The 23,651-nt window shown below is 32.8% G+C and overlaps 1 protein-coding gene across 5 annotated transcripts; it reads right to left on the minus strand.

Annotated features, from left to right (window-relative positions):
- Positions 1-317: 317 nt before the first annotated feature.
- Positions 318-20,399, minus strand: NT1 (Neurotrophin 1). Of its 5 annotated transcripts, XM_088227298.1 has the most exons (10): positions 20,176-20,316; positions 19,982-20,062; positions 13,633-13,712; positions 10,435-11,294; positions 9,827-10,292; positions 6,977-7,139; positions 2,919-3,074; positions 1,903-2,064; positions 1,690-1,813; positions 318-1,528 (listed from the first exon to the last, which is right to left on the minus strand). In XM_088227298.1, the coding sequence occupies exons 4-10, from the start codon at positions 11,080-11,082 to the stop codon at positions 506-508; spliced, it is 2,742 nt and encodes a 913-aa protein (XP_088083424.1). In that variant the 5' UTR covers positions 11,083-11,294; positions 13,633-13,712; positions 19,982-20,062; positions 20,176-20,316; the 3' UTR covers positions 318-505. The 5 variants fall into 5 exon arrangements, with proteins under 5 accessions (XP_088083424.1, XP_088083425.1, XP_088083426.1 ...); XM_088227299.1 differs by lacking the exon at positions 19,982-20,062; XM_088227300.1 differs by lacking the exon at positions 13,633-13,712.
- Positions 20,400-23,651: the final 3,252 nt, after the last annotated feature.

Below are 23,651 nucleotides of genomic sequence, written 5' to 3' on the forward strand. Positions count from 1 at the left end.
TTACCAATTCCAAAGAAATTTAAATTTTGAAATTATTAGTCATCAATGTACAGTATAACTTCGTTCATCATAACTCCAGTCATCCGGATTTCCAAATATCCAAATCGTTATCAGGAAATAAAATATTTAGCACCTAGATGTTTTTAATTGAGCAATTAATTTTGCTGGACATGTTTTAGTATGTATACTGTGATTACAATTTGCTGTACTATTAATTTCAAAAGCAATAAAATCTGGCACGCATTAATCCGGGTAATTTGAGTTTTACTGTGGTTCTAAAAATCTAAAAACCGTAATAAAATAAAATTATCTTAATATCTTGGCCTATCAGACTTTTATTTTTTCCATACATATTACATATTATATCAATTTTGTTAGGTAGATATTATAAAATAATAATAGGGATTACAGTTCATGGTAAAAAACGTTTTAATAAATAATGTGTGTCAATAAATAATAATTAATAAGGTACATAATTGAATGTCCTAAACACTAGCAAATTTATTTAATTAAACCTCGGCTTTAATGGAATACCCATTGGTCCTGCCATCGGTTTCCAATCCGATTCTTCTGAATCCACGTAACCGAAGGGTTCTGAATCAGATCGATCTTCTGCTTGATTTGATTCTTTCTGTCCTTCTTCAAAAAAATCTATAATTGGATGATAATTATAGTTCACTCGCCTATTCAACGATATATCTTTAAGAATAGCGGTTCCTCGTTCAGGTTTTGCTGAAATAGGCCGTTCCGGGATATTAGGAGCCTTAGAAGTATTTTGTTTTGCAGAAGTTGTTGTTGACGGAGTTGTTCGAGGTTTAGATGGAATGGTAGTTTCTGAAGATGATTCATAATCGTTTAGTGCTTCGTTTATATCATCAAACGTTTCTGCGTTGATTATAGTTGGATGTTCTTGAATATTTGAAGCACCGACGAGTTGATCATCTAGCTCAGGGTTTTTCTTACGTATCGGTTTTCTAATCGGTCTTTTTAAAATATTGGATTGTGTACCGGCTGTCCCTCGTTTGTTATGACTGTTGCCAAAAGTCTTGTATTTAGTATTGATATCTGGAGATTTGACAATAATTCCATTATTTAGTGTCTTAATTGGAGGTTCTAAGAAAGTAGGTAAAACGATAGCGTTTGTTTCCCTCAAAGGTTTTTTGATATTTCTTATATTATTACTTTCTTCTTGTTGAAATACGTCCTGGTTGAAATTATCATTAATTATTGGGAAATGCTTGTTAATGGGGAATTGGGGATCACGAATAAATTGTTTGTTCTTCTGGCCATTAGTTTGCCGGAGCAACGGTTGTTCAGGATTTTGGTACTCTTGATTTCTTAATGCTGAAAGGATATCTTTATTCGGGGGACGACGAACAGCGTGTTGAATGGATTCGAATGGATTTCTATCGGAATCCGAAAGATCTTCTCCAGGAAAACGTTCGGAAGTAATTTCAGCTGGTTTGTTTACATTTGGAGGGAAAGCCACTGTGTATCCGTCTATATGACACGAGCAGCATGTTGGTACCTAAAAACGGAGAAAATATGCATAATCGAAATAAAAAAAAGTTACTTGGATGAATTACGAAGTTAAGTAGTTTTTATTTGTTAACAGACTATTTATCAATCTAAGTCAAACGTAATTTTTTTAAATTTTTGGGTATCGTATTTTTTTCATTATTTTCTTACCTTAAAAATATCCATATGCAATCCATTTTGATTGTCCCAAGTCAAAAGTCTATGATAGTTATAAATTTGAACACATTTTGATCTAAAATTGTCTGTCAAGTAGGTACACGCTTCTTTTGATTTCCTGTAATAACAGAAAAAGGATTACCACCAATATAATATTTATTTAGGTTATTTTTAGGGAAGTCTTCTAAGATGATTGCCATAACTTACAAGCACTTCTCTAATCGCAGAGTCTGCGTGTGTTCTTCCGTGTTGACGATATATTTCCACTGACCAGATGTGGCGCGCGCTTTCTGTGGGCGCGCATATTTCACTAGACTGGGACACATGAAGCCCGAGGCCTCCGCTGGCCTTATGAGCCCGTCCTCTCTCCTGAAATACACTAACTGTGTTTAAAACTACACGTTGTAAATAAAATGAGCAATGAGCGGGCTGTCACTACTTTAACTGCCCCTTTCACGGTGAGTTGGCAAATTATGTGAATTATAGCACATTTTTTTTCTAATCGGGAATCGAACCCGAAATCTTCCGTGCGTGCAGTCAAGCCTCTTAACCACTACACTACTGAGGCCGCCAAATTGTAAAGGTTTATATTCATATTACTTTGTCTGTGGACTGTGAAAGACGTTGCTTCTCTGTAGAGATTTATTTTCGGATGCTAAAAATTTAAATCAAGAGGGCTCTAGCACTGCAGGGACCCGCGAAAATGGGGACCGATGAACACGACTATTGTTTCAGGAGCTAGGCAGGCAAAGCATAAGCAAGAAAGAGGAAGATAGCTTATTTTACGGCCTTATATGAATTATATAGCCTTTGTGGGTAGCTCCACATATAAATCAAAATTTGCATCCAATACACTCCAATTCACAGAGGAACTCAGAATCTACAACTAATTTTCCCATTTACAAATAATTTACAAAAAACAAAAAATTATACCCAATGTGTTTGGAAATACTTATTAATATCAACGTCCTCTGCAGCCAGTTAAGTAGGTACCTTTATATATTTTTATATTTAAACTCTTTAGTTATTGTTAACTTGCTTTCTTTAATTAATTTCTTGTTAAATTTTCCTTTGTTATTTCTTTATTATCTGCTGATTTTATTTATCTATATTTTCTTCACTTGTGTACAGGTGTTTTGTATTTTGTTTTATTATAATTATTTTTAAATATTATTTTATACTTTATCAAAGGCCGAAGGCGTCTAAATAAATCATAATGTTACCTGTTTATATTATTTAGATAATGTTCAGGGGTATATTTGTTTTCTTGAAAGGTTGAAACTCCATCTATAGCGCTGTCAGCCGAAATACTCGGGAAGTCAGAGTGCAGGGCTCCCATGGCGTTGGGGTTTTTGCGAATACTCGTCATTATTGCGTGTCTGAAAACATAACACGTTAGGTCATTTATCACGATACTGATATTACGTTCGTTTATTTCATGGTTGGAGCATTCTGGATGCTTTCGCGGGGTAGAGAAGAAATAAATTAGGGAATTTGTATTTCTTGCATGCGATTACACTTTGCATCATGTGTGGCCATACTGACGATTAAATACCTAATCAACCAGAACACGCAAAACCAAATATGATGACTTTCCTTTAGAACATTATTGCGACATTAAGCATCACCCGTTTTTTTCCGTTTTTAAAACAGTTTTACAATTGACATTTCATGGTTCGACATTAATTTGACGTTTAATGATCAGTGTAGCCTTATATGAAGCAAAGTGTAGCCGCATGCAAAAAATAAAATTCCCTGATTTCTTTCTTCTTTACCCCGCGAGAAGATCTAGAACACTAGCCTAGTTCTGTGATAGAACATCTGACTGTTTATATTAGAACAAAAAACAAATATATGGTAAAAAAAGTATGTGGAACTAAGAACGTGTAGTTTTTTACCATCATAATAGTTATTCCCATATCCCATATCCCCTCCCCACCTGATGGTGCATAGGGCGCTGCATTGGTACGCCAAATGCAGTTTATCCGATAAACGGATACATGAAGATAAAATGAGGCGCTCGAGGTACCAGTTCAGAAACTGAAATATTGCAATGTAATACCAGTATCTGTGTTCGGGCAGATAAGGAATACAGTTCTGAAAGTGAAATGGAACCACAATAAAGAATGAGTGTTTTTGACTATATGTGTAGGGTTTATAGTCCATAATCGATGACACACACGTGCTAAAACGTTTCACCTGAAATAATGCGATGACCGAAGAAAGCAATGTCATAATTTTCTATGCAATCCAATACAACATTATAATGCAACTCAAACAATATAGCACATTGTGATAGGTAATAAAGAACTCACACGAGAGGTAGTATCATACATGGTCAATATAGTGCAGGCAATCGGTAAAATAAACCAAAGTAGGGAAGAAAATGCCGAACACTCCTCTAGTGGAACGGAATGCCTGTTGACTACTGCCAACAGGCCGGCTTCTCCTGAAGAGTTTTAAGTGGTTTCCTCCCCACATGAGCAAATGCTGAGAAGTTCCCGATTGGTTCACATAAGTATATCCCTCCTGATCCTAACAGTTTAGATAAATTTAAAGAAATTTAATTGCAGAAAAATCCACCTTTTTATATATAAACCTTGTATATTATAAGCAAGATAAATAATAAAGCAACTCCCATATAAAAAAATATAAAATATATATAGAACATCAAATCGGGATCATCGTTCTGCAGTACATTCACATTGTCCCTACTATGAAGAAATGAACTACAAGGGATCGTCACCTTTAAAAATACCACAGAACGCAATCAAAGTCAGTCAGCCCGGCAAGTTCAGTTCACTTCAGTCCAGCTCGACGAAGTCACTCAATTACAGCATGTAGTTCGAGTGCAATTACTTCAACCTATTATCGCCGCTACGCTCGTGCTACACAACCAAGAGCTGTATCTTATTCGCCATGTAATAAATACGCATTAAACAGCAACCTCGTGTCTTCTCTTTCAATCTCTAACTGGGGTAGAAACTCCAACCCTCAACAACCTAATTCCTACATATGGATAGCTACTCTCGTGTAAATATTGGTGCAGTCGCCTACCATGTTTGCGGTGCTGGTTTCGAATCTTGGCAGGAGGATGTGAAATATTAGTATTAAGAGTAATTCTACACTGCACTTTTTCATTTTCATTATTTCATCAGTGGTTATTTGTGTACACTTGTTTTATTTAATCAGTTGTATGTAAATTTTGTATGTATTTTATTACTGAACAGATGCACTGAAGGTATCCGAAGGGTTGAAAAGACGAGTTAACTTCAGTCCATACATCCCCCTTACTCCCGATAAATCTGCATAGAGTTTGAATTCCTTAAAAATAATTCTGTTTATTTTTCTCCATGCGCAGCAGACCCCGGGACTCTAAAACAGCTGCTAGTAAATGGTGGACATTGTCCCTGGCGTGACACCTTAAGCGCAAGACTGATCACCTACCTTCCATGAAGTAAAACAAAATACACTGCAATTGGATTGCCAATGCAGTGGCTTATGCCTCACTTAGTGCGGATAGGTAAGTTAGAATGATAATGATAAGGAGTGGAAGTTTGGAAAACGATTGCATGAAGATGGGGTTGTAGTGAGAGCAGTAAGTTTAATAAACGATTAAAAAGAGTTAAGGGGTAAACGGTCTGAAGGAGGAATGACTAAAAATGGTTAAAGGTCTGAGGAAAGTAGCAAAATTTTATAGCTTTCTTAAAGAAAACGTGCAGCGTCGGCGCATTTTTACATTTGGTGGTAAATCTTTAATCAGTTTTTTTGTGAAAATCGAAGTAAGATGTGACGTGGAATGCTGAGAGTTATTTCGTTTAATGCCCACAGTTTTCATTGTTTCTGGACTGTAACCCGAAGCGTAAGACTGATTACCGTACCTTCAAGTGACAAATGACTGAGATACGCCTCCTTTGGTATCTAAATTCAGTGTCCTTCGCCCCATTGGATACGGATAGGGAATTTGCTATATTTTGAAATTGATTTAGTTTATTTGGGATATCAACAGTAATAAAGCACAATCGATACATAGTACAATCGAAAAAATATAAAATGAAACCAATAACAGATAACTACAAAAATACGGTAACTGCAAGTTCGGATGTGACAGGGTTTAATGAACACCTGTATATATAGGTACCCACGCACAGGCCATGCCTATGGGTTTTTTTTGTTCCTTTGACATACAAAAAATATGATTTGATAATTTGTCATTGCACTTAAAAACGTATCCAAAATATATTTAATGCAAACAAAATAGTAAAACAACCTATCCATCACTCCGTTTTTAGGCAGAAAGGATAAGAAATATTACGTTGTCTTTGGATACTGTTAAGTAATAAATTTTTTTTTTACTTGCAACTCATATAAGTCTGTAAATATTCCGATCCTACCTACGTCGTTCCTAATTCAAATTCTTGTGGTCCTACCGTCCCGTAAACAAGTCACATTTTGTAAAGTGTTACTCTGAAAAGTCTTTATCAGAAACCTGCATCTGCATACTTCTGGCAAAGTGAAACTAGTGTTATAAAAATTGCCTAAAACATATATCTCATCAAAATTTACGCAATACTGGCATCTGTTCAACTGTGAATCGTGAAGTGCTTCATAAAAGAAACATAGAAGGAAGAATTTAAAAGTGAGTAAACATTTCTATACAGTCCACAACAATCCTTCTGTTATCAGTATACAAAGCCTGAAAGGTAATGAGCTTCCTCTACATTCATACATATATTTATTTTACTGTCTTCTAATGGACGCGCACCGATTATTCCGACTTTTGACATGTTTATCTTCAAGTATTTGTTGGATTTGGTCATGCAATGTCTTTCTTGGTCTTCTCCAACTTCTGCATCCATCAACATACGCATTTTAAAATTTTTATTATTATTTATTTGGAAGTTCAACAAGAATACATACATTTTTAAAGTAAGCATTACTAACGTTCTTTATATATATTCTCAATTATATAACTCCACCATCTTTCATAAATTATATAAAATAAGTGTGTAAAATCAATTTAAGTAATAATAAAGATTAAGTTTAGTGAAAGATAAGAATGAAGATTGAGTTAAAGAAATAAAATTGAGTTAAACATACGAAACTATTTTATTTTTTTTAAGAAAAGAAAATAAAAACATATAAGATGTAATAAAATATACTAAAATTAATTTACATACACAATAATAAGGATTAGGCATTTGATTTTAGGCATCGTAAATCTTTTTGGCCAACCTTTTTTTTTGTCTTTTCCCTGAAAATAAATTATGAATATACATACATGGGGTAGTCAGAAGTGTCCAAACACAGCGTCTCTGTAAAGAAATTACATGAGACTGGGTTCAGGGCTGGTCGAGGCTGCTCCTCGTGACGTCGGTGGGCCCCCGCAATAGGGCGCCGGCGCTGTGCCGAAGCTGGCCCGTAGCGAGCCCAAGGCGGGGGACCTGAAATAAAAAGAATATTGTATTGTAAAAGTAGATTTATCTCCTGATATTTATAGATTATCAAAACATTACTTGTCTCTTCTATCATTTCTCGCAATTACTAGTCTAGAATTCTGGTTTTATTTCACAAACTAATCATTTTTCTTAAGGCCCATTTCGCACGTGGATGATATGTAAAAATATGTTAAAGCCACGCCAACCTCAAACTGAGATAATTGACATGAGGTTTAACATGAGGTGCATTGAAAAAAAATACGGTTGAGAATTAAGCTTGACTATTAAGCTTTATATATGAATAGTACTTAATAGAACAAAAAAGGTGATAACATTTTAATATTTTTTATTAATTTTTAACATGAAAAATTTAACTAAAAGGTGAGATAACACATTTTTACACAATATTACTATTAAGTAAAAAAATATATTACTATTACCGTTGTAATTACAAAAACGCAAAAATGTTTTTAACAATGTTACGTCTAAAAAAAAGAAAAAAAGATGTAAATCTATAATTTTTATCCATTTGTTTAAATATAGAATTATCAAGAAAATATATTTTATCGTGACAGGAAATTTTAAGAAAAAAAAATTAGATCATGTTAACTACACATTGATCTTAGTTCACAACAGTACGTTAAGCATCTTAAAGCGGTGTTACATTGTTTTTGATAAAACTAGATTCAGTTGCATGGTTTTTGCTTAACAAATCGAGGTATTACAGAGAATTCGTAAGTTTAAATTCATACAACTATTTTTAGAAATAATATCACTTTTGGATTATGATTCATTCACCAATTTTTTTATTTCTTCGATTTTGTGGCTTGACACATTTATGCGTAACTTATCTTGGCCAATCCTCCCGGCCCGGTAAAATTAGGGTGGGTGGATATCTTTTTATTATTTACTTTTATTGTTTTATTTCTTTAGTTTCTACTCGCAGGCGAACATTTTGCTAAAGGAAATCAAGTTGAGATTAGTCGGTTAGTAAAAAAAACGACCAAAATAATTATACGATGAAAGTCGATCCACCCTATGTTATTTTATCGGGCCGGGTAGATTTTTTCTATGCCGTGGAAACGGCTTTATTCTGCCTAGACGCAGCGGGTGTAGTAGATAAATGATAAAAGATGTATTTCTTTCTTAAAAATTAACGTAAAAATGGAAATGTTTTCCGGCATTTCCTTGTTTTTTCATCAAAAAAGTAATTCAATTATTATGATTTATCTGAATTCTACCATTTCTGGGATATTTTTTATTATTTAATTAAGTTATAAGTAACTAAATTAAATAATAAAAAAATGAATTTCATGCTGAAATTTTAGGAAATAGTTGTTATTGAAGTATCAAATTCCCTCTTTTATCAAAATTCAAAAATTTTGTTTCCCCCCTGGGCGCCTCCAGAAAAAACTATTTCATGTAAATAATATAAATGTTTTTTTGTTAGTTTTTACATGATAAGTTAGTAAATTTCATGAGCTTCATAATATGTATATGGGAAATATTTGAAAAAAAAAACAAATAAATTACTAAAGGTTTAATATAAATTACTACAGGCGCCGTGGCACAGTTGGTTAGAAGTTGGTTATCTGTGAAAATTCGATTCCCGCCAGTTGCAAGAAAAAAATCCAAGAAAGATTTTTTCCTCTATTGGTCTGGGCGTTGTGGTGTATTTTCCATTACCTCTTTCCATATCTCCTTTATCCCACCTGCTGAGAAGCCTCAAAATAGAGGCTTAGCGGGTTATTCCTTTAAAAAAAATGATTTACTAACTTCCTTTGTTTTTACATTTTGTAAAAAACCCCTTTCCAGCACTGAAATTAGGAAGTTCAGTGCTACGGGAAGTTAGTTATAAAAAATGATTTCTTACACGCGGTAAAAATTAGAAAATTTTATTGTAGGGGGAAGTTTCTCGAAAAAATAAATTATGTACTTTGAAGTACACCACAAGTAAACTCGGATACGGCAATTATATAGTGTTTTGATGGATTTCGGGTTTCTAGAAAGCCAACTCACCAATCAGCAGAACTCTGACGAGAACTTGTGACTTCACGTGCAGAGTAATTTCAAAATTACAAAACTTTTAAAAATCATTGCGTTGATATTCTTTTTTTTTTTACTTAAGTTGATAGTCTATTAATAAATTTAAAAAAAAAGAAAAACTTTTACACTTCCTCATTGCGAATCTATCAAAGCATCTTTTCCACTTTCCAAAGTAAGTTTTCTGTATCTCTGGAAAAAACAAAGTTTGGCCGAGGCTCAAAGCCCATCTAAATGGTGGTCAAAAGTCATAACAGTATTGTAAAAATCCTTGCTAATGCTTTTCCCCTTTCTTGATTAATAATGGGGAGCTACTAGCTACCTACAAAGATACGATGATACTGATTTATGTCTTAAGAAAAAAAACTTTTTCAAATGAGAAATTAGCTGGTTCAATAACAGTTGGATAGCGTTCAATGGAATTGAAACTTAAATCATTGATATTAATCACTGAGAAAACGAAAGTAAATAAATTTGATATTCACGTATTTGAAAATCATGCAATGTTGCTTGAATTGCTATATTCATACCAGATTATTTTAAACTTAAGTAAAAAGTCATTGAAAATATAATGAAAGTGGTAGTAGAAGCATGAATTAAAAACTATATTGATATTACATTTTGTTAATAAGAAAAAAATAAGTAGATACCATTTCTTCGCAACTTTTCGGCAACGGGTAAATCTTCGGCTGTCGAATTTGAAGCCACAATGGTTGAATTTTTTCCCGATGGTTCTTCAATTTTATCATTCTTCGTCGTTGAAATATTTAGTTTTTTGTCTTCCATATCTTTATTGGTGCTGTTCTTTGCTAAATTGGTTAAATTCAAAGTATCACTTTTATCGAATTTGCGTGATTCCATAGTTGTGTTTTTCTTGCGCATTTGTGTTAGGTGGGCAAGATTTATGATTGAATCAGAAATGATATCCGTTATTCCTGCTCGGCCTGTCTGCGCGCCTCCGGAACCAGAAAATGATCGCAAGAATTGGGCTTCAGGGCCCCGCTCTTGTTTCCTTTGAAAGTCTTTGATCGCGCGAAACAAGTTCGCAATATCCAGCATTATCGGGAGCATCAGGTCAGCCGTGATATTCGAATTGTTACCGAACATGGATTTAACCTGAAATTGAAAATACTCAGTCGAATGTAAAATACATAAGAAATAAAGACTCGGTGGAGATAAAATGGTGGACGATCGACTCGATGATCGACGCTTCAGATAAATATAGAGGTAATGAAATTTGAAGATCCGTTTTACGCACCTGCGCCAGGTTCATTCCAGGGTTTTTTCCATCAGCAGATATCTGCTTGGTTACGAGAGAAGCCATGGCTAATCTTTGTGGAGGTGACATCACTTTAAGAATAGGAAGAATTTCGGCAAACTTTTGATTATTTTCGCTTTTGTTCAATAGCTTAAGAAGTACAGACTTTATATGATTTTGCTTATTTTCCATATGTTTAGATGGTTTGTATTCGTCTTCATCTTCGTTTACACTAATATTTTCTGTAAATTTTTCTTTTACAGGTTCTGTTTTTGGTGGAGCTCTGTGATGTTTAAGGTTGCTTTGATAGTCGACGTTTATTTTATGGGCAGCTTTTCTGTTCAAATTTGGACTGACTTTAATTTCTTTGTTTGACTGATCGGATGTATGGTAGTATTGTAGCCCATGCGAGTTAGTGGGTATTCCAGATTTATGGAAGTTCGCCTGTTCAAGAGAATGATTTCGGATTTCGTCAGGTGCCTCTGATGTCTCGGTATGATCCGGAACTTTGGTAGTTCTAGACCTGATGCTAGCGGTATCAATAATCTTTAGCTGGCTATTTTGTCGTCTTTCCGAGGATATGTTCGGTAGTGAACATAATAGTAAGCATGTAGTGTATAGAAGAGCACTTTGCGCAGAAGTCTGCATTATGAAACGAATTTGTTTTTTCCATAAATCTGAAAATGTTACTGAATTTTGAAGCGATGTTACCAACGGAAAAGTTGACTTGTGTTAAACGTTTTCAGTTTATCGAAGATCGTTCATTAGTAGCGGCATCCGATGTTGTGGTAATGTGGTACTCTACTCCGGTAGTGGAGCTATGGCAGAACCAACTGGGTCAAGGTCACAGATTCCATTATCTGGAAAGAATAACGTTTGCTAGATCAATCATAAACCTACTCGTACGCTCTAAGCGCCAATTATTTGAAACATATGGTTCATTACATATGTAAATTCGACAATACTATACCCATACGGGAAAGCAAACGAAAGTTATATCTGAACCTTTTTCATGTAAATTTTCGATTAAAATAATTACGTAAATACATTGATATCTAATATATATTTAATAATAATATTTGAGACATTTAGTATATTGAGATGTTGCATTCTAGGAGTATTATCTACAAAGTGTTTGAAACATGCTACATTGACTTTATTTTATATTTGATTTCGAAAGGGTTATTGGCTTGATATTCCAGGCTTGAAAAAAACATTGTATACATGGTGTTTCGGGGTCAGATCACGAAACTTAAGAGGAACATTCCTCATGGTGAACTATAGAAAAAAATCCCAGTAATAATAATAATAATTGGCTGATTTCTATAGCGCTATTTTTGTGAAAAATCACCTCATGGGCGCTTTGCAATTGTATACGTAAACTTACATTCTAAGTAAGCTAAAGTGACAGATTATATTTTCGTATTTAAAATTGAGGAAATGAAAAACTAAAGAAGTGAGATTTTAGCTGGGATCTGAATACCCTGGGACTGTCGATGATTCGTAAGTTCGAAGGGAATTGGTTCCAGGCAGAGGGACCGGCTACGGCAAAAGCACGATCTCCGTGCTTGGGCAGCGCCGGAGTTTGATAAGTTTCCCTCTGCCTGAATCAAAATAGTATTGTCTCGGACAAGCATCCCTTCCACAGACCTCTACACCCCCGCTATCTAGTCGCTTCTTGGTCCATTTAAACGCACACCATAAAAAAATGTTCCCCTGTTCTAGTATCAAATGATATACTTAAGTGCTTATCAAGTTGTGAGTTGTGGCAGAAAGTGTCAAAAAATATTTCAAACCGCTCTCATGTGAAGTTAAAGAAATGCACATGTGTCCTTGTTCTCCAATCATGACGAAGTATTAGTATAATAATAATAATAAATATTTATTAATCATAAAATACAATGTCATACATACAAAAATAATGACAAAGGTATACACAGTTGAATGGCGGACTTATTACCACCTTGCCCACATTTAAATTGCAAAAAGTAATCAAAATATATCTGGCAATTAAAATTTTAATTAATTTGTATATTAACATTTTTTGGTTCGTGTACCTGCACACAAATCTGGATTGTCTCCCAAGACGGGAGTAGGTATATATTTTTATTTATATCCCTACAGAGATGAGGTAGATTTTTTTCAAATTCAAGTTTAGCCACTTAACTCAGCCAATGACAGATCATAAGCCCTGTAAACGCTCGAATATCCATAATCCTGAACCTTGAATTTGAAAAAATTCTACCTCATCTCTGTAGGGATATAAATAAAAAAAATTGTAAATTATTTGATTATAAACGAAAACGTAACAAAAATCTTTACAATAAATGTCACTTGAAGAAGTCATCAGGTATTTTTTTTTATTTAACTAAAAATTCAGTTCACACGTGAAAAACAGCTAAGATGTACAAAAAGTATGAATACATAACACATATTGAGTAATTTTAAATAGAATGTAAGTGCTTTGACATAGTAATGTACCGTGTCTATCACGGAGTTTACGGTATTTAAAAGTATGCAATTTTAAGTTATTAGCGAAAAATGGCACCCATTGATTGAATTAATGACTTATCAGATATAATGTTGCAAAGAGAAATTAAATAACTGTTATTTTGTGTGACCCGTATCACAACAAACATTCACACGCCCAGGTAGCTGTGAAGTTGATATGTATTGTGATTTGTGGCATACTCAGTCAGTACCTACCTTTACTATTACACTGAAAATAACACCCACAGACAAATATAGAAGTTACGATAAAATATAGACCAGTCCGATGATGTCAAATCCCAGTCACTGGTTAAAAAAACGTTTTTAATTTTTGATAATAATCTGCATTCGGAGCTCACACATTAATTACATAAAACAACAGCTCTCTTCGAAGAATACAGGCTACCTATACTAAGATTTAGTGACATCGACATATCATCATAATTTCTCTTTCAGCACTCAGTGGTGCATAGGGCATTGCATTGGTAAAACAAATGCAGCGTATTTCGATCATCCGTTACATGAAGGTAAGGTGATTCGTTTTATGCCTCAGGTGCCAGTCCAGAAACAATAAAATATTATAGTTTTATCAATATTCACCCTGCCAGGAATCGAACCCAGAATTTCAAGAATGGTAGACAAATGCGCCAACCACTTCACGACGAGGCGGACTTATCTCCACTCGATTTTCTTAGTGATGATTTTTACCTGAGAACAGCTATCGAGTCGAAAACACTCGTCCAGGGTTCTGTTTCTATTTCACACACAGAATTGTGTTCTTCATCCGCCTGGACACAGAGAGACATCGACATATTAAAATATGTAATATTATTAAGTCCATTTAGTACATCAAAATAAGCAATGAAAACAAATAAAATAAACAAAAATATTTTTTAAAATTCAATGTACCGGTAGCAATTTTTTATTTTTTAAAATTATTTTGTTTAACAAACATTATAACTTCATACGAAAACAAAGGGAAGAGGAATAGTGAGAGTGCCGTAATGTTTCACGACAGCTAAACGGTATTCTACTGCGTGTAGGATTATGAATGCATTACAAGTGCCCCAACTTAAGGCGGATTTTCTAGAGAGTCGGGGCAAATTCTTAGGCATTGGTCGTTTCTGTTTGTGTCACTACAAGTTAAGTCTATGCACTCAATAAATGTTAAAATATAATATCTTTTTTTTTCCATCATATTTTTAAAATCTTATATTTATACCTTATTTTTTCGTAAAATATTATATGATTTTTATAAAGTAAAAAAACCACACAATAAAATGTTCTAATGCGATTCCACCAAGAAATGTCAGTACAAAAACTCAATCGATTTAATAATACTATTGTAGAAGTTGTCAATTTTGCCTAAAATGATAAAATGATTCACCCAAAGCTTTGTTACTATTAATTCGTTTCAAATTATCCTAGTTCTCTGTTTAGTCTGGAAAAAATCCCTGAGGAATTAATTTTTTAACAAGAAAAAGGATTTCAACATATGCAAAATATTGATAATGGTCCAAGAAGCAATTTAAAAATTAAAAAGCATTTTTAAGCATTGTCGAATTCGAATAATTTTCACTCATATCAATAAGGGTTCTTTCATTTTCGTCATCAGTTGGTTTGAGTGACCATATTATTAACCATGTAACATTCACTATTCTCCCTACATTAAGTATCCATATTTCTTAAAATCTTCCATCTGTTGGTTTTTGTAGTTATACATACATATAGTTAGTCGTATTAACGAACCCCTGAAATCACTGAAGTTATTACGGAGTTTGCTATGGACGAATGGCAGAGACGCTGGGACTCCTCTCCAAAGGGTAGATGGAACCATTACTTTTACCCAGACACGAGGACGAGAGTTCCAAACATGCACTGGTGTCTAAATCACAATGCTGTTTAAATAACTTCAGGTCACGGATAATTGAGGGGTCGACTTCATTCTTGTGCTCCTATTAATGATCCAAGTTGCGCATGCAGCGCGTTAAATCAAACGGCCGAACGTGTGTTATGGCATTGTCCCTTTCTGAATGCGGAAAGGGAAGTAATGTTGGATGGTCTGAAGGATGTTACCAGACCAGTCTGGAATTCTGACTAAAATAGAAGGAATTTCAGATTATTTACTGAATTTGTTAGCACTTCGGTTAAGAAATGGGAGATTCTCAGGGCCACCCCATAATATAGTGACCGATACTTGAGAAATTCTCGTCTTTGAGAAAATGCGCAGAATGGTTAGTAAATTAAAACCATTCTTCAGTAAAAAAACACATAATATTATCCAGGGAGCCCAACGTCTCTGGGTAAGAACTGAACTAATATTATGCGCCGTCCTTTCCCGTCAAAGGGAAGTACTGTTGCTAACCTTTGATGTTGAAATTGTCAAATGTAGAATCTACCTACTAACGTAGTAACTATTCTTTCACTGTAATAAGCGGCGCTATATTCATGATGATGGGATTTATTTTTTGGATTTATATTTTGAATGAAGGGCGGCGCCAGATAGAAAATAAAATAGTAATGCTAATTAGAATCTAATCTGACGTTATTACATTTATAAAATTATTCATTTATTCAAGGTAATAAAATTTTGGTATTAAAACAGTGGTCATGAGGATGAATGACAATATCCTTTAAAGGCCTTCCACATAATTTGCCAAACTTACAGTGAAAAGGGCAGTGAAAGTAGTAGAGATTAATTAAATTTAAATCGCGATACACGAAATTGAACATTTTATAACAGTCGCTCGTTTATTGACAAAAACATTGCTTTTTTGTATGAGCGAAACCACGGTCTTAAGAACGGATTTTCGGGAATTTAGAGGGAGTTTTACTGCTGATTTTAGTAAATTAATTTTATTGATGTGGATGACATTTATCAGAATTATCTAACATACTAGATAACGCCTGCAAATCATATCATTTTTTAATACTTTTTAGATCAGTTGGTTGGACAATACTTTTGGTAAGTCCAAACGTTTGTTAAGTGATCACTCAAACCAGGCATTCATAAGTATAAGACCTGCAAATGATTACACTAAACTTTCACATACCTTCTCAAAAATAAGCTCCATCTCTATTGTAATATATGAAAAAAAAAATATATATTGCCATTTTATACATTTTATTAATAAAATATTACATAAAAATAGTATATTCGTTATTTTACAGTATTTTGCAGTTGCTGGTGATACAAATGTTTTAGTTTTTTTTTCTTTGTTTCTGAGTATTTTTTCAGTAACATTATTATCAAAAAAATAAGTGTCGCAAAACTATTCCAAGTATTGTAAATACAAAAAAGTACATTGAAAAAAATTATTAATTAAAAAAAAAAACTGGGAAAAACAACAAAAGAGGCGTATTCATAAGTTAAAGGTATGTAGGTAAGTACGTAAAAATCCAAATAGAAGTTGAAAGTACATAAAAAAATAAACAAAATAGCTAGTGACATAAGTTGAAAGGTTAAAAGGTAGGTAAAAAATCAAAATCGTATGAAATAGTAGTTGAAAATACTTATAAAAACAAAAATAAAAATAAAAATTACTACATTCCACACTAGCCATGGTCCAAATAGTTTTGTTTTCAAAGGCATAAAAATAATAATTATCTCCCCAATAAACTAAAAACTATTATACCACGGTATAAATTTAAAGTAAATTTAAGGAACATTTTTGAACCCGAGTAAAAACAGCATTCTATTTTAATTAGTATTATTGGGTTACTATTTTCAGCGCGTTTGTTTGCCATGTAAGAGGTCTGGGGTTCGATTCCCGACGTGGTTGGCATGAAATTTTGAATTAAAATAGTGTTTTTACACTATAATATTTAATGGTCCCTGGACTGGCACCTGAAGCGTAAGACTGATCATCCTACCTTCATGTAACAAAAATGATCAAGATACACTGCGATTGGTGTACCAATTCATAGATTGACATAAAACATGCGGAAAATTAAGAAAAAAGACAGGTGTAAAAGTATTTTTTAAATCAGCATAAAACGTGTGACCATAAAAATGTATAATTATATTACAAATATTGTATTTAATTAGTGCATGGCAAAATTAAGATATTTACTGTGAATTGGAAAAAGAACCAATTACCAAGAAACCACTACATTATTTGGTTGGACGGGCATGGACAACAAATAGCGGTATATTTTTTTCAACCAACTGTAAAAAAATGTAAAGATCTGATGATTTTTCTCAATTAGGAATTATCCTTTATTAAACCATCAAGATAATGTTACGTATTTGCTAGAATTATACTTATAAACTTTTATTTTATTATTCAGCTCAATAATTTATTATTGAAATTAATGTATTGTTGGAATATTTATTTAAATAAATCGATGCGAGTCGTAGCGTGCTAATGTTAAAATAAATATAAAAAAATAAATGTTTATAAAAAGAAGTTTCAAGCCGGTAAAAAACTCTAATGAATTTAGACCATATCCGTGTTTTGAACCTTTCAATTGATTTATTTCGAAGAAATCATCATATTAAAGAAATGGAGATGTTCAAACATCCGCAAAATCGGGACAGAATTCTTTGTTTCCTGAATTATGTTAGTATTTTTCTTGTTTTTTTTTTAAAGCTCTTCATGTGAAAAAAAATGGTTCCTACAAATTTCTGCCGTGAGGGAATTGCAATATAAAAAGTTGTTATTTTTCCAATACGAAATATTTACAAAAATAAATTAAATACTAAAAAAAATAAAAAGTTACTTGCTATGATAATATTTTATAATATTGAGGTTCGTAAAGGAGTAGTAATTTTACACAACCAAATGGAAGACAGCTCTATGCAAAACTGATCCCTAGCAATTATTTTTTAGAAAAAATGTCCCAATATGTTCCGATAGTGGTTAGTTACGTCAAATGCATTATCATATAAGAGATAGGTATTTGAGATATTTTACACCTGGGGTGATATTACGAACGCTCTCGTGGCCGTAGAAAACACTTTTATCTCGCGTATTTTTTTTGTAAATACGCAAGATAAAAGTGTCTTCTACGGCCGCGAGAGCGGTTCAGAATAGCACTGCTGGATAAATCTTTACCGTCAGGAGGGAGCAAGGGTTAACGTGTACACATGTGTAGCCGTTAATTCCATTTTTTTTTTCAAAAAATCTTCGTCTATTTTTTCCAAATTTTAAAGAATAACACAAGTAATACACTATTTTTTTTGTGTTCTAATAAACAACATGGGACATGAATTTCAACTTAAGTGGAAGTATGAAAATTGAAATGTATTTTCAGACGTTGGCTACTAAAAGGTAAAATAATTCAGTCAGATTCAGCTCTTTTACTACACTAATCTCGACAGATGAAAGAGTTGACGATATGCAAAATATACAAACATAGTCAGAATAGTCAATGTTACACAGTGTGTGCAGTGGTCACTTAAATCATCCAATGACGTGTTAAAGTAAGTTTGGCACTCATTAATCCCGCTAATTTGAGTTTCATTTCAGTATTATTTTAATAATTATTTCAATTGTTATTCTTAATCTGTGAAAAAAAAACATACATATTTTGGTATGTATGTACCCAAATACATTATTGTTATTGTATAAATAATATTCTAAACCTCAATTTTGATATAACCTGTTTTTTGCAGTGATGCTATCGTTTGTAACAATATAGAATTTCGCTTAGAAGATAACCCAATTCGATTTTTTTGACCTAGACCTCGATCGCGAACGGTTCTCGATTGAATTATTGATTTAATAAGAATTAGAATTTAAATGTTTATTTAAAATATAGATAATCTAATATTTGTGTGGGATATAAGAGTTTACTAAATATGTCGATAACCTTATTAATGTATATGGCGCTTATTATTTCGTAATGATATTATTTTATTAATATTCTTGTATTTTAGTTGTATTTTAAAACAATATATAAAGGTAAATAAAAAAAAACGGTCGAAGATCGGAAGTTGCTTTACTAAACTATCATAGTAGCTAGAAAAGTAAGGCATTATGTAAAAATAAACACATAACTGTTTTGATAAAACAAAATCAATTAAACCTTATCGTGTTTTATAAAAAACCCAAATCGAATAATAAGTTCGTAAATGTTTTAAGTATAATTTTAAATAAATAAAAAATTATACCTCAAAATAAATTATTTTCCTTATTCGCAATAACGGTTCACAAAACACTGCATTGGCACACAAATCACAACTACATTTGCTGACGAGATCGGCTCAAGTAATCAACATGTGAATTTTCGATATTTATTATTATTTGACTGTATTTTTCGTCATCGAATTTTGAAAAAAAAATGGCAATGAAACGAATTGATTACCATTTTAATTACATTCATTTTGATGACTATTTTTTGATGAAAACTGCTTTACAAAAGTTATTTAAATAATAATTATGTTTATTATTAATAAATAATTAATGAATATTACTAAATCACCGTAATTTCCCCCCCATTAGAATAGGGGAGAATATTAACCCATTCAGATCTGAATTAATTCTTGTGGTGTACTAACGATTTTTTTTTTTTTGTATTTTTTTTTTTTTTTTAATATTTAACACTTTCTTAACATATATTGAGTTTTTCTACTGACATTTCTTGATGGAATTGCATTTTAATTATAATAATAAAATACGTTTATAGTTTTATTCCACTTTTATTTATAATTTTCTCTCTGACGATTTCGGTCACGACGAAACCCGGTCACTGGCAAAAAATTTATAAAAAAATAAAATATATAAATAAACGTTGAATAAAACTATAAACGTATTTTTATTACTAAAACTTTCTTAACAATTGGGTTTTAAACTGACAATCAACCGACAAAATGAATTTAAAATGTGTCTTTAAAATCTTACAAAATATGTTGATTCAATAAAATTAATATTGTTTTACTAAAGTATGTTTAAAATAGCTAGACTTTCATATGCACTTCGCAAAAATGGTTTCCCTCTCTGTTGCAATAGATTTCTGATTTTTTACTACAACAGGCCTGGAGGCCCTATAACAATGTTGAATCACAGCACAAAACACCCAGGCTTGAGAAATATCACATTAACTTTTTTCTCACCGGAATCAAACCCGGAACCTTTCGTGCGTGAGTTCAGCGTCTTAACCACTACACCACGGAGGCCGCCTTAATAAGAATACCCTAAAATACAGTTTAAAAATCACACAATTAACAAATAAATAAATAAACGTGACATTTCTGCTATCACAATATTTAAGTAATGATGTTTTATATAATTTTTGATAGTTACTTACTTTATTGTGAAAAATGTCCCTTCACACTATTTATATAAATATTGTCACCGGTCGGAATAAAAGTATATCAATTTTTTTATTTAGATGTGTACTTTTTGTTATTACACGACACACTACTTCAAAACGAAGAAACCAAATGCCAAGAATATTATCTTCTCCATTACCAAAAGGGACCAAATACTAATGCACGTAGAAAAAAACCTTATACATTTTCTCTTGACATTACTGCAGCCACTTGACGATTTGAACCTTTTATCATGTGAGTTAAAGTTACTTTATTACAGGTGGGAGAAGAGTTTATTGGCATTAGGTGAAGTATGGCAGAGAGGAACGAGTAAAAGTGTTTATTCTTTAATTCTCGTGGAAACGTACTCGCTTTATTTTGATTGAGGTCTTTCTTCTCGAAAGTTGGAACTAAACAGCTATTTTAGCGTCTCATGTCTGAGTTTTGTGTGTCAGTGATCCGGTTTATTTCTTTACCGTTGTTCAAAACCAGGGGTCTTAAACTTTTAATAAAAGTAATGTAAATTTATTTTGAAATCTGAATTAATCCAATCCAATTGAGCATACATTATATTTGTCATGTACTAGAACATAAAATAAAAATAATGTAAATGAATGCCTCGACACGGTTTATACCCAGTGAGGTGTTTATATAAAAAAGAAAATATATAATGTTTTATGTGAAATAAATAAATAATGAAAAAATATAAAATATGACATCCACAATTCACTTACAGGGTTTTCTGTCGGTTTGCTGGTTTGGGTGTAAGAGCCTTAAGCATTTTCTCAAGATTTAGTAGAGAGTGTGTCTAAGAAGGCAAGGTTAGTTCCCGTAGGAGTCTAATCCTTGGTTGGGGAGTATAGATGTAAAATTACGTAATTTTACCAAAATGCCGTAATTTCCATAAATGACGGTAATTTTACCGTGGAACATGGATAATTTTTACTTAGTTTATCTAACCTAGACCCACAGTTTTAGCTTTATTCGGAAAACGATGTTAGTTGAAATGTAAACACTATTTACTGGCATTAAGATGACGCCATTTGTATAAATTGCGAACTAAAAACTTTTTATTCGTTTTTTACTAATTTTTAAAAAGTTATTAGCTTTTTTACAATTACATTTCAAAACGTTGATGATATTTCATGTCATACAATGGATTCCGTAGAAAAAGTTACCATATTATAAAAGCGGTGCTGTGGTGGCCACAAACACAGCTATTACATAAAAAAAGCTGTACTGGTGTGAATATGTTGAGGTTTTAAAGTTTGGCAGAGTTAGTCGACTTAGTGGCCCTTCATCATCGTGGTCAAAGCCTTATCCACACCCGGTGACGCATGGGGGACTAAATTATTAAATAAACTGCAGCATACCTCGATTGTCTGTTACGGGAACTAGATGTGATCTAAAGTATTACGCTTAAGATAAGTAATCGTGAGACCCAAAAGTAAGATCGTAAGTTTGTACCCTTGAACTATCGCCACTTGCGTCACCATCCTTAAAAAATGGCGCTTGAAATCAGTTTTGGTCATGTATTTTTTTCCGTTTAGATTTCAAAGAAATATATATTGTCGTTATGTTATTTGTAACCTTTATTACCATGTCCATATGGATATTGGTTATATTGCTTAGTCTTGAATAGTGTCGATTTGTTTCCTTTCACATGCCATCCTCATTCAATAAAAGTGATATGGGGTATAATATAGAGAACAGCAAGCTTAAATGTTTAATCTATGATCTATGTCATAATGACTTTTTTCATACTTTTGAGTGCATCTAAAAAAGAGTTCCATCGGTTGTTTTAAAAATAGTTTTTCTGCTCGTAGTCGCGTGTTCTGATAAAAGTATTTAAATTTACAAATATTCAGGTAGTAGGTATTACAAATACTTCAAACAGTGTACATTATAATATAAAAATATTTTTATTTTACATAATGCTACTTCAGGTTTGCCTGCTTTACAAGGCATCAGGTTCTCGACGTCCTGGACATCCGCTACTTACTTAGTTGGCAGTTCATGTCAGAACTACGAGATGCAAACCTGAGTTGTGGGGATGCACAGGAGCTGGCAGCTGACAGAGATGCCTTGGGGATCTTTGTGAACACCATATGCTCCAACTAGGGAGCGGACATAGAATGATGAAGATGATGATGACCTTAGGTTAGTTAACTATCGGATAATTAGTAAAAATTTAGTGCAAATGGCGCTTTTCTGCTATTTTGATAAAATCTGTTTGATGTTCAAATGTGTATCTTGAAAAGTATTGATCCGAAAACAATAAGTTGAAAATAATTGGGATTTTCAAGTAAATTTTATTTCTCAGACTTTTGTAAATTTTTTTCTATAAAATCTATAGGGACGTAATTATACCAACTAATACTGAAAAATGGAACTGCATATGTCAGGAAGTAGTTTTTAAAAAGGGTTATGTCCACTTTTTTTAAAATTTGAGTAAATGTGACTTTTAGGTTCTGAAGTTTCTATATTAAAGCAGAACAGTGAAGAACTTGACCAAATTTAAAATTTTGCGGTTTAAAACCATTAATTCTAGGTGCAAATAGAAGTGATTAATATGTACTAATGTACATTTGAAGCAAAAGCGATGCTGAAAAATTGACGTATGAAAATATTCCTGAAAAAAAAAACATTTTTGACTTGACTGTTTTTGAAAATTACCTGCAGAAGTCTGTTGGTTCCTTTAAGGCGGTTGCCTAGTACTGAATTCACAAATTTGCGCACGCGCTAATTGGGACCTTTAATAATAACATCATATATTTGTTTTTCATTTAAACGAGTCTATGATAGGACATAAGCACTATTATTGCCAAGACTTCCACATTATCTTCGTACAGGGGTTTTCGATTTCTGTTGAAATTTTAATGAATCTAAATACTAACTTACTTAACGTGTCCTGCTGGATCATATCCTGCCAATCCAATATGAGGAGTCCCCAGGAGTGCAGCCTTCTCCCATGAGCAGGAATGTCAGAAGGTGGCGGTCATCCTGGGTTGCTCCGCAGCCACACAAGATATCATCACTAGAGAGGTACCCCCGCCTGAATAAAATATTTTTAATATCGTCGGTTGGTATCCCCTGTCGTCCTAGGTATATTAATTTTATGATGAAGCTGCGCCAATGATCATATATATCTTGATTTAAGGGGATAAGAAAGCCTTTAATCTTAAATTGTTGCGCCCTCGCACCTTTCCATCGATGCATCATCGCCAAAAAGTAGTATTAGAAATTTGTTTACACCTGCCATAAATTCTGGAAATTGTATTTATTTTAAGCAGGAACACAATATTTCTAAAGACCGATATCTCAACCGAAATAAAGGAATGAAAAATAAATAATAATAATAATAAATAAATAGAAATTGTAAATTAGGATTCGAAATAATACTTATCAATTGGAAAAAAGCGTTTTAATATTAATGAATAATTTATTATAATCTTTTTATTTTTATTAACAA

This window comes from Micrasema longulum, unplaced genomic scaffold (genome assembly GCF_059751315.1).
Source record: "Micrasema longulum isolate JH-2025_06_02 unplaced genomic scaffold, ASM5975131v1 h1tg000498l, whole genome shotgun sequence".
NCBI classification, from domain to species: domain Eukaryota; kingdom Metazoa; phylum Arthropoda; class Insecta; order Trichoptera; family Brachycentridae; genus Micrasema; species Micrasema longulum.